General features: G+C 40.8%; 1 protein-coding gene across 3 annotated transcripts in view; it reads left to right on the top strand.

The window, feature by feature from the left end:
• Nucleotides 1-873: 873 nt before the first annotated feature.
• C2CD5 (C2 calcium-dependent domain containing 5) overlaps nucleotides 874-12274 on the top strand; it is a 103135-nt gene continuing 91734 nt past the window's right edge. For 2 of the 3 annotated variants that reach the window (XM_008579226.1, XM_008579225.1), the window contains exons 1-3: nucleotides 874-913; nucleotides 1101-1219; nucleotides 11385-11471. In XM_008579226.1, coding sequence (XP_008577448.1) covers nucleotides 1130-1219; nucleotides 11385-11471 — 177 coding nt within the window. In that variant the 5' untranslated portion in view covers nucleotides 874-913; nucleotides 1101-1129. The remainder of the gene's footprint in view (nucleotides 914-1100; nucleotides 1220-11384; nucleotides 11472-12274) is intronic. The other variant, XM_008579227.1, reaches the window with a different exon arrangement.

Below are 12274 nucleotides of genomic sequence, written 5' to 3'. Positions count from 1 at the left end.
AGCAGTGACTTTGCACTTCAAAGTGTCACCTCCCCCACCCCCCGCCCACAGTAACATCTGTGACACAGTACAAGTGCTTATGACTGAATCAAAAAGTTTCACGAAATAATACTTTTCCCGCTATCCGAGATGTGCCTGATATTTCTCACTCTATTTCATAGAAAACAAAAACTACCACGTGCACCAGTACCCTTTCCAAGTAGAAACCAGTTTAATTGGTCTTACCAACCACTAACGATTTAGTAAAGGCAGACTGAAAACGCTCCTTTAGCAGTCACCGCTGCTGTTTCTCCTGTCACAGCCCTTCCGAATGACGGCACACGACTCACAAAAGGCCCGCGGCTACGTCACGGAGCGGCACCTGCGCCTCGCTCTGAAAACGCTCCTTTAGCAGTCACCGCTGCTGTTTCTCCTGTCACAGCCCTTCCGAATGACTGCACACGACTCACAAAAGGCCCGCGGCTACGTCACGGAGCGGCACCTGCGCCTCGCTCCTGGAGGATGGAGCGCTTTCCTGCAGCCGAGCAGCAGCAACCACCCACTGCCCCAGCTCGGTGGATGATGCAGGACTCGACCTATTTCCCTGCCCTCCGGATTCCTCAAAAATCAGCCCCGCCCCCTCCACCTTTCCTTGGCCAATTTAACTTCTCCCCGCGGCAAGTGGAGAGAGCGCCGAATGATCGATGTTTCCTCCGCGCCCTCAGAGCCGCCATTTTGGGGGGCGGGGGAGGAGAAACACATGTAGGGACGCAGAGGCTCAACGGAATGCGGACTGGGCTTTGCTTCTCTTTCCAGCACTGTGGGGCCTGGGCAGAAGAACCCACTGGGACCCTTCCTCCGGCTGCCTCTCCGGCTGCCTCTCCGGAATGAGGCCTCAGCGCCCGCGTGGGACGGCCGCCTTTCTCTTAAGAGAGTGAGTGGCAGGTCTCGGCACGACGGCCCGGCCCCCGTGCGCGCCCCCGCTCGCCTGCCCTCCCTCCCTCCTTCCGCTGTCAGTTATCCCGCGCGACCCCGCCGGCGCGTGCCGCCCCCCGGCGCGCCCCCGTCCCGCCTCCGCCCGGCCGGGCGCTCGGCGCAGACTCGCTTGTTTGTTTCTGCAGGAGCCCAAGGGCGGGTTGAAGCCGAGACGATGCCTGGGAAGCTGAAGGTGAAAATCGTGGCCGGGCGCCATTTGCCAGTGATGGATCGTGCTAGTGACCTGACTGATGCCTTCGTGGAGGTTGGTGCAAGGTTCCGCCCCTCAAAACACAGGGAGCGCCAAGCCCTGGGAAGGATCTACCCACCTGGCCTCCAGCCCCTCCGCCCATTCCCCTTTCGACTGTTATCTCGTCTGCCGTGTTTGTCCAGTGCTCCCGCGAGGGATGACCGCCGAGCCCTCAGCCCGTGTGATGGGTGCACAGCTCGCGCTCCGCCTCGCGGGGAGGCTCTTACTGCTCTGCATGCTGGGGTGACCCCGATGTCAGGACGCGTAACAGGCCACCTGCCAGTCAGGAGATCCCTGAGCGTGGCCCCGCGGCTCCCGAAACGCGCACGCATGTCCTTCTTTAGGGGAGGGGTGGCTCTTCACGCCAGCGTGATGGACGTTAAGAATGTGTATGCAGTCCTCTGTGGGCATTTGGGTCCTACAGTGCGAGGAGATCCATTGTTTAGCCTAACATTTTATGAATCACTAATGTAAGTTCTAAAACACGGCTGTAACACTTTCCCTTCTTGTATAGACCGGTTGGGTCTGATGAGTTGTTTCAGGGTAATTTAGTGCCTTGAGGTAGGAAGTCTATTAAGTGACATTGATTTAAATTGCAAAATTGCTTTTTAAATCTAATGATTACTTTAAAAGTCATGCAAATTAGCACAGGCCTAGGGCCCCGTAAAGTAATAACCTAGAGTCTGAAAGAAGCCAAGTAAAAATTGTAGTAAAAATTGACCTGATGAGCCAGAGCATTAGAGCAGTAATCATTTGGGCTATTTATGTTTAGTGTTGATAGATACATGATTATATACAGCTTGATTTCATCTCCATATAAAATATTTTTCATGTTCCCTAAAGGTTCTGTAACCTAATAACTGCGGTTCACTGCCCCCCCACCAACATTGTCATAGTAATTCTTAATTGCAACTTCATTTGAGAAAATTGAGTGTGCTCTTAGCCAGATGTTATGTAATGGGGAGACACAGACAACCAAAGTATAGTACGTTCATTGGTTTAACAATGAAGATACGTTCTAAGAAGTCCTTTGTTGTGTGAACATCGTAGAGTGTACACACAAACCTGGATGGTAAAGCCTAGTACACACCTATAATATTATGAGACCACCATCATATATGTGGTCCCTTGACCAAAAAGTCGTTGTACAGCACTTGACTGCTTTGTTTTGAGGTAGCTCCTAGATTGACCCACACAGCTTATATTAACTACTAGTAGCTAACAGGTATTGAGGCTCATTATTGTCAGATCCGTGCTAAGTAATTTTTAATTCTTAGTCCTCACAACAGTCCTGCTATAGGAGTATTGTTATTATCGGATATTACGGATGAGGTAACTAAGGCCTAGGGACTGGTAAATAATTTGCCTAGGGTTATTCAGCTTGTAAACCTACACAGCCTGACAGTCTTAACCATTATGCTAATACAGCCTTTCCAACAAGACAAGGTGATGAATGTTGTATTTGGATATGAAAACTTAATTCTGTCTCTGAAGGTTTAGGACGGCTTCCTAAGAAAGTGGTATTTGAGCTGGGCTACGAAGGACACCCAGGATTTTACCAGGCAGAACATCAAAGGCAGTGGCACAGAATGGGATATATGGTATGTTCAGGAACCATCTTAGTTTGAGATGTGTCTACAGTGAAAGGGAGGGAATATGTGGGTAGTGGAGATTGTGGGAGATAAGGCTGGAAAGGTAGTTTGGAATCAATTCCCATTTTTTGTACTGTTTTTCCTTTATTCTATCAGCAGGCGTAAGCCAGGGGAGCTTTGCAAGCAGAAATAAAATAAGATGATGTGTGTATTAGGTTGTTTCTTTATAGGGTGACCTGACCTGCATGTTATTGGTGGAATGGACAGATGAGAGGTGAAACAGCTCAGTTAAGGTGGGAACATAATTCAGGCAATATGTGGGAATGGGAATGGATTAGAAGAGAAAGATTTGAAGGATATTTCTTAGGTTAAAATTGTAAGGCCTTGATAACTAAGTGGATTTTGCTGGTGAGAGAGGAGGTGGATTCAGGGTGACTCATTAATTCCTTTAATAAATTTGAGTAGTTATGGAGTGTCTGCTATTTGCCAGGCCCCATCACTGGTCTAGCTGATGTATATGATGGTGAACAAGACAGACTTGGTTCCTGCTTTTATGAAGCTTATATTTTGGTGGGAGAGACAGACATTTAAAAAGTAAATAAATGATTAAATACATAATTATGAATTGTGATGAGTGCCATGAAAGAGAACAACAGAAAGAGAATAACAGGGAACATCTACTTTAGGTGCAGTAATCAGGGGAAGCCTCTGAGAAAGTGTCAGGCAAGCAAACAGGCTGGATGAGGAGACAAGCTGCTCAGGAAGAGAGGGAGGGAGGGAGGGAGAGAGAGAGAGAGAGAGAGAGAGAGAGAATGAGAATGAATGTGTGTGTTTGAGGGGGAGGGTACAGAAGAGAAGCTGGACGAGAAGAGAGTCTCAGCAGAGGGAAGACCCTGAGGAGATTTGGTGTGTTTTAGGAAGTGAAGGAAGATAGATGTGTGGCTGGCATACAGTGGTGTAAGATAAAGTTGGAGAGTTAGTCAAGTAGCCAGTCGTGCAAGGCCTTACAGGCTATGATTAGTAGTTCGAATTTTATTCTAAATTCAATAGGAAGCAGTTGTTAAGATGAGCACTTTTGTTGCTATGTGGAGAATGGGTTGAAAGGGAAAGAGAAGAAGCAGGCAACTGGTTAGGAAATTCTGCAGTAGTTCAAATAACAGGTGATGTGGGTCAAGATGATGCCTTTGGTAATGGAGAGAAGTGGAGGAATTCCAGATATACTTAGAATTTAGACTTTGCAGGATTTGTTGGTAGATTGGAGTTGTGGGTCAGGGAAACAGAGATTAAAAGATGACTCCTAGCTTTCTGGAGTCATTGTGGTAATTTTCTGAGACTCCACAGGGATGATAGAGATTGAGGAGAATCAATTTCCATTTGGACAGGTTAGGTTTGAGATGCTTTAGGATTTTTAATTGCACTTGTCAAGGAGGCAATTGGATTTGCAGTTATGGTATTGAAAGGGGAGGTCTGAATTTAAAATGAGCTCACACAGCTAGTGTTTCTCAACCCTTTGAGACCAAGTATCCTTTTTATATAGAATGTATTTGAAATCTACCCTTTATTATCCTGGCATGGTATACATAGTTAATATAACCTATCTATACTTGCCAAAAAAAATCAATAAAACGCTTTAACTGTAATATGACAGAGAAATAAGAGTATTTTTTTGTTAACTATTTTAATATGGTAGTATTTGTTAATGACCATAGTAGAAAACATGAAGTAATCAGATTAAGTCAATGAGCATTTATTGAGCCTTCGTATGTATCAGACACTGTATAGGATGCTGGGGATATAGCAATGAATAAAACAAAAATTTCTTTAATCATGGGACTTACATTTATTTTAGTAGAAAAGACGGAGTTCATAAAGAAGATAATTAAATAAAAGATATAGTGTGCTAGATAGTGAGAAGTGCTCAATGTGGAGAAAACAAAGCTGGGACACAGGATAGGAAGTGCCTCACCTATATATAAAATCATATGGGTATGACTGCTCCTCACACAAAGTGAGAGTTTGTGTAGTTTTGGCATCTCAGGTAGATCTTCGTTGCCATTGGTTATCTGATTTTACAAAATAGTCAATTCATGGGGAAAAGCAGAGTTGCCTCTTTTTGTAGTTCTTGACAATTATGTATATTGAAACCCTAGCACAGTACTTTTATCTGTAAAACTGTGTTATGGTCTAGGTAGGTTTCTTACCCATGTGTCTATCTAGTAGGACATTTGAAAATTGTGACGTGAGACAAATCTTCATTGTTTGGGACTCTTTCTTGCATTGCAGGACATCTAGCATCTCTGGCCCTTCTTCACTAAATACTAGTACTGTTTCTCCCACCAAAACACTGCTAGAAATTTCTAAAGCTCCTGTACGAGTTGGTTCTGTCCCTTTTGCAAACCTCTGACTTAGGGAAAGAGAAGTGGGGGTGGTTCCTTGAAAAAATTTGACATTTAGAGGTCTATTAGAGGAGGATTAGGTGAAGGAAACTGAGATTGTCAGCCAGGGGTAGTAGAAAAATAGGGAAAGTAATGTCTTAGAAGGCAAGAGAGAAAGTTTCTAGAAAGAGGAAGCCCTCAATTGTCAAATGCCATTGAGAAGTCAAATAAGAGGACAGATAAAGGGCTGGATTGGACAATATGAAGGTTGTTAGTGATCCTGACAAGAGGCATGATGAGGATGGAAGCCCATACTGTAGTGGGTTAAAGAGAATTAAAGTACATGGGAAGTGAGGAAGGAGAAGAGGGACGAGTAGGCAGTTGTTTCAAGAAATATGATTATGAAGGGGAGAGAAAAAATAGTGTGGTATTTGAGGAGTATGTAGCTTTTAGTACTTTCTAAAAAATAAGTTAGAAGATACTAGAACATATTTGAGTGCTAATAGGAATAATCTGGCAGAAGGGAAAAATTAATGCAGGAAAAAGGGGATAATGAAAGATTACAATATGATAAAGGGATAAATTATGTCATGTAAATTTTAAGTAATATAAGCTCATAGGAGAGGGAAATAATGAAGCCTAGACTAGTCAAGAGAAATCTTTACACCGGGCCTGGAGGAGGGTAAAATTTCCACAGGTGGAGACAAAAAGGCATTTTGCAGGGGAATAGGATAAACTTGGCAAAAGCAAAAGGAGAGATAGAGCATATATAATTGAAGGGAGGGTTCTTGTTGAATATAAGCAGGAAATAAATCTGGGTAGGTAAGGAGGATACAGATTATAGAGTAGTCTGAAAATTCGGGGAGAAGTCTATATAGCAGAAGCTCTCTTTACCAACTTCCATTAACTGACTCTTTGTAGTACCCAGTGCTCTGCATTCCTTCCATAAGGCATATTCTCGAATACCCTCATATTGTTAGACGACTGTCCAGTGTGCTTGGAGTCTCACATCAGTAGATTGAGTCTCACATCAGTTGATTGATATACTATACCAAGAGGCAGCAGTGTTTATTCCCAAATCTGTTTATGTCGACTGTATTTGTTATTATAATTTATTTAAATCTTATATAAATCAGTGAAATGAGTGTGAAAATGAAGTTAATAATGCTGTGTAAAGACTTATGGAGAGTGGCTACACACACCCCCCACAGCCCAGCGACAACCACCATGCCACCACAGGAAGCACCCCAAACTCTCCCAAGCGGGGGTGGTAGGAGGCAAGGGCTTTTGTCACACCCTCTTGACATCTGTACCCAGCCCAGCAATGACCAAGCCACCGCTGGAAGCCCCCTCCCTCCCCTGTGGGAATGTGGGGGGGCTGCAAACCTCAGTGCCGCCCTTCCTCCTTCCTCCTCCTTTTATCCCATTTCCTTCTCCTTTCCCCTCTCTGCCTCCCTCCCAACGGCTCCACAACAACATCATAGAATGTAAAAAAATAATATTAATAAAATAAAAAGACTTATGGAAACAGTCACTAAAAATTCCTCTTGAATTAGGTAGAGAAAAGATTGTAAAAAAATATAGGATTCTGTATTCATGTATTTCTGCCAGTGATTTTAAATTCTGCCACCACATAAATCCAAACCAGAAATCACAGACAATTATTACGTGTGTGCTTTATGCAAAACAGATGTCAAACTAACCAGTGGACCTTTACTCAAGGAAGCCTTAGCCTTACATTAAAAGATAGAGGAATGAATGTTTGTTAATATGTTTTATCTTAAATGTTTATGGTTTGTATTATTTTTAATGATTTTCTGATTTAACCAGGTTATTTGATCAGGTACTGGATTTGGTTGCATTGGTGGAAAGAATTTCTGTCATATGTGATGTGAGGAGTTTAGGGAGCCAGTGAAGACCAAGCAGTATGTATGGATGATTATTCTTGCAGGAATCTCTAGAGTGAGGAAGATGGGGCTCTGTCCAAGGGAAGTATTAATGTAAATATATCTCAGTGTTAACATGTATGTTACAAGCTGTCTGGCTAAACTGTATTGTCATTTTGTGTTTATTCAGGAGCCTTTGAGAGAACAAGGAAAGGAAAAGAAATTAATATTTTTATTTATTTATTTATATTTATTTATTTTTTTAAAAAGATGACCAGTTAGGGGATCTTAACCCTTGATTTGGTGTTGTCAGCACCACGCTCACCCAGTGAGCAAACCGGCCATCCCTATATGGGATCCGAACCCATGGCCTTGGTGTTATCAGCACCGCACTCTCCCGAGTGAGCCGCGGGCCGGCCCAGAACTTAATATTTAATGAGTATTTTCTATGTACCAGACATTTTGCTGGGTCTCTACATGTATTATCTCATGTAATGCTAACAGCAACCCTGCTTTTCAGAGAAGGAAGCAGATTTAAATTACACATTAAATAACTTTCTCAAGATAATTTAACTAATGAGTGGGGAAAGAGAATACTTTGCTTTATTAGAGGAATCTCCATTAAAATCCCTGATGTTCTTTAACAAAATTGTAAGGCATTCATTTAATTGCTGGGTAATTAAATCTCCTTTGAATTAAATAAGACTGAATGAACTGTGATTCTCCTTTCCTAGAAGGGAGATCATCACAGTGTTGGCAAAATACACACTTCAGCCTTTTTTCTAAAATCTTGTTTATTGTTTGTTTGTTTAAAGCGATTTGGGGATCTTTACTATATCTAGAATAGACGGTTGACCAAAAAAAAAAAAAAAGGAGGCACAGTACAGCACAACTGCTACACTGCTACAGAGGGACAAAACTGAAAAGGACTTTGAACTCATAACTTAAAAAATGATATACTGTTTTAGCAAAACCCTTACGTGTATTTGGCTTTTGACTGGTTCATGAATCCTAACATTTTATTTTAAATAAAGCAGTTTTAGATAAATTAAACAAAATTATTTTCTTTATGCTTTGAGTATTGAAATGTAATGAAAACTAATACCTAAGCAAGAACCTCTCTCCTTTCCAAGTTTCTTTTCCCTCATTAAGTTTCATTTGTTTAATGTGATTTTTTAAAAAATATACAAGTAATACATCATTACTTCCTTAAAAAAGATTAGAATACTCAGAAGTGCAACTCGAAAGTGCCTTCTTGGGCCGGCCTGTGGCTCACTTGGTAGAGTGCGGTGCTGATAACACCAAGGCCACGGGTTCGGATCCTATATAGGGATGGCCGGTTAGCTCACTGGCTGAGCGTGGTGCTGACAACACCAAGCCAAGGGTTGAGATCCCCTTACCGGTCATCTTTAAAAAAAAAAAAAAAAAGTGCCTTCTTACTTATTACACTATGCAGTAGTTCCTATGTCCTATCAGTCCCTTCTTCAGAGATAATTGCTGCCAGTTCTTTGGCTTGTGTTCATTTACTTTCTCCCCCTTCCTTTAAAAAAAGTATTTTTTATACACGTCATATTTTTAGAAACAAATGTAATCATACTTTATATATTCTGCTCCTTGTTTTTCAGTTATTGTGTCCTTGAAATTTTCCCATATTAGTACTATACATATTATCAACTCCATTCTTCTTCACTAGAGTGACTATTTAGGTTTTTGTATTTTCTTGGAAAGGGGGCTTATGTGAAAGTACTTCTAGGTTAAATTTGTAGAAGTGGATCCAGAATTCTATAATTTGAATCAAAATAAAGTTATTCCCAATTGAATTTTATTTTTTGGTGTTTTCGATTTTAAAATAATGCATTTAAAAAATATGTATTATATATGCATGGTTAAAAATTCAAGACTCAAAATGAGTTAGTCTCTCTTGCTGTCTTTTAACCAAACTGTTCTGCTTTTTGTAGTGGCCACTGTTATTATTTCTTACATATCCTCTAGAAGTAATCTGTGCTTATAGAGGCATATATTATATGCATTGTAACATTTATCATTTTTTTCCTCACCAAAGGATACCGTATACACTGTTCTGCAGTAGAAAGATCTTGGGCATTGTTCCTTATCAGTGAGTGCATAGAGAGCTGCTTCATTATTCTGTTTAGCATTGCATTGTGTTGCTTTACCATAGTTAAGTTAACCAGTTCTTTTTTTTTTTTTCCTTTTTTTTTGTCTTTTTTCGTGACCGGTAACGGGATTGCAACCCTCAGTGTCGCGCCCACACCGCGCTCAACCAGTGAGCGGACTGGTCTCTATATGGGATCCGAACCCTCGGCGGGAGTGCTGCCGCACTCTCAAGCGCCGCACTCTACCAAGTGCGCCACCAGGCCAGCCCCGTTAAGTTAACCAGTTCTAAATTGATATATATTTAGGTTGTTTCCAATCTTTTGCTGCTATAATGCTGCTTATCTATGGCATCACACACCTCTGTGTGATAAATTCCAAGAAATAGAATTGCTGGCTTAAAAAGGGTATAGGCATTTAAAATTTTGATGTATGTTATCAAATTGCTGTCTGTAGAGATTGTTCTAATTTATATTTCTGCCCACAGAGTATGAGAGTGCCTCTCCAACACTGTGTTTTCATGGCTGTGATCTTTGCCAACCTAAGTAAAAATGGTGTTTTAGTTTGCATTTCTCTTAGTATCAGTGAGGTTGATCATTTTTTGATGTATTTAAAAGACATCTGTGGCTGTCCGGTTAGCTCAGTTGGTTAGATCATGGTGCTGATAACATCAAAGTCTGGGGTTTGATCCCTGTACTGGCTGGCCAGTCACCAAAAAAAAAGACATGTATTTCCATTTCTGTGATATGTCTGTTCATGTCCTTTGCCCATTTTTCTATTGGGTTGTTCATCTTTCTCTTATTGTTTTGTAGGAACTCATTAGCAATTGGGGAAATTAGCTCTTTGCACCATATTTGGCAAATACTTTTTCTCAGTTTCTTAATTATCTTTGACTTTATCATATTTTTTACCATGAAAGAAATTATTGTTTTTAACCTTTTCTAGCCCTTACCTTAGGTATGAAATTGTTGGTACCATGCTTGATAATTCAAATTGATGAATAAAATAACTAGAAAAATATGCAGAAGAGAAAAATAATTACAGTTTTGGATTTTTTTTTTTTAAAGATGACTAAACACCCTTGACGTGGTGTTGTCAGCACCACGCTCTCCCAAGTGAGCTAACTGGCCATCCCTATATAGGGATCCAAACCTGTGGCCTTGGTGTTATCAGCACCACATTCTCCCAGGTGAGCCACAGGCCGGCCCTCAGTTTTGGATATTTTGCTTTTAGAAAATTTCCTGGACTGACTAAACAATAATATCAGCAAGTATTATAATTCTTATCAGATTGAACCAGCAGTTACTAAGTACCTGCAGGGTATAAAACTGAGCTGGGTATTGTGATAACAGAGATGACTATTAGTGTATTTGAGGTTAGGAAAGATACTTGATGATGACAACAGATCAAATTAGGGAAAGAGTTGGAAGAGGTCAGATTTAGGAAAGGTGAAGCAAGTTTGGAAGTAGTTGCCTATCTGTTTTGCTCTGAAGCTTTCTGGCCACTTCTGAAGTTCAGTCTCAGGTGTCGCAGTCTCCATTCTCTATTGGAAGCAAATCCTGAGGATTTAGCTTGTTTTCTTCCTTCTTCAGTGCCTTCTTACTTACTTATTTTTAGATCTTCGTGATTTAGTGCTTGGTCATGAGATAAAATAGTCTCCTCATCCAACACCTTTCCTTGTCCCTGAAGATAGGAACATAAAGCCTTAAAGAATAATAGTTTATTGCTGATCACTGTTGTGTGCACAGATAAGGGATTAACAAAATAACAAATATGTGGAAATTAGAAAATACAGGCAAACATTATTAAGTTCTTGTAATAATGGGCTATAATTCTGGATTCCCTTGCTGAGATGATAAGAGGACAGTCTGCTGGCCTTTTTCACCTTCTGATTTTATTTTTATTTTTTCTCAAGACCTTCCTGTTTTATCTGAGCTTGTATTGGTCTCCATACTGACTCCTTCGCCATGCTGACATAATGATCTATATTTTTAATTTCTCTGTGGAGCTGGTCAAGCAGAACAGTGGGTAATCCCTTGTTCTAAAAGCTTTCCTGGACCCATCCATATCTTCTCTTCCCTTTTGTTTCGGGATAGTTGTCTTTTTTTCCCCCCCTCTGTGATTAATCATTTTCCCATTGCGTGGCTGACGTTAAAATTTACTGTTATTCACATTTTTGATATTTATATTTGAATAGTTTCTTATTTGTTTTTAGGTAAAATTTGGTAATACCACATTTAAAACAGATGTGTACCTCAAGTCACTCAACCCTCAGTGGAACTCCGAATGGTTTAAATTTGAGGTAAGTGTTTAAATGTCAGCATTTTTGACTGTATTTTTTTTTCAGGTGACTCTTTCCCCAGGAATGTAGAAGTACCTTTTATTTTAGGTAGTAGTTTCCCTACACCATGAAAATATTTCCTTTTTTGTGTAACTAGGAATATTGACAGGTTTTTTTTTTTTTTTTTGGTGGCGGGCCAGGACAGGGATTGAACCCTGGACCTTGGTGTCGTCAGCATCATTCTCGAACCAACTGAGCTAACTGGCCAGCTCATAGGAATATTGAGTTTTTAAAAAATTACATTACAGTTAAGAAAATATATATAGCATACATGTATATGATAACACAGATTAAAAAAAATAGAAGTCCTGGGCCGGCCCGGTGGCGCACTGGATAGTGCACCGCTTGGGAAGCGCGGCGGCGCTCCCGCCCGAGGGTTCGGATCCCACATACAGACCGGTTCCCGCTCACTGGCTGAGCGAGGCGCGGGAGCAACACCGAGGGTTGCGATCCCGTTGCTGGTCCCCGGTCCGGTACGGGGGCAACACTGAGGGTTGCGATCCGTTGCCGGACACGGAAAAAAAAAAAAAAAAAAAAAAAGACAAAAAAAAAAAAAATAGAAGTCCTCAAATATATTATTATTATTGTAGTAGTCTCTGGATTTTATCATATATCAAAAATCACTTAAGAACAACGTACAGATTTTTAAAAAATTTTTTAATTGTGATAAAAATATGTATCTCATAAATATTGCCATTTTTGCTTTTTTTTTTTTTCCTTTTTTTTTTTTTTTTTTGGTCTGCCGGGGTTTTTTTGAAAAAAAA

This window comes from Galeopterus variegatus, unplaced genomic scaffold (assembly GCF_000696425.1).
Source record: "Galeopterus variegatus unplaced genomic scaffold, G_variegatus-3.0.2 Scaffold1838, whole genome shotgun sequence".
NCBI lineage: Eukaryota > Metazoa > Chordata > Mammalia > Dermoptera > Cynocephalidae > Galeopterus > Galeopterus variegatus.
Note: the sequence above shows the minus strand (reverse complement) of the source record. Positions and strands in the feature narration are given on the sequence as shown.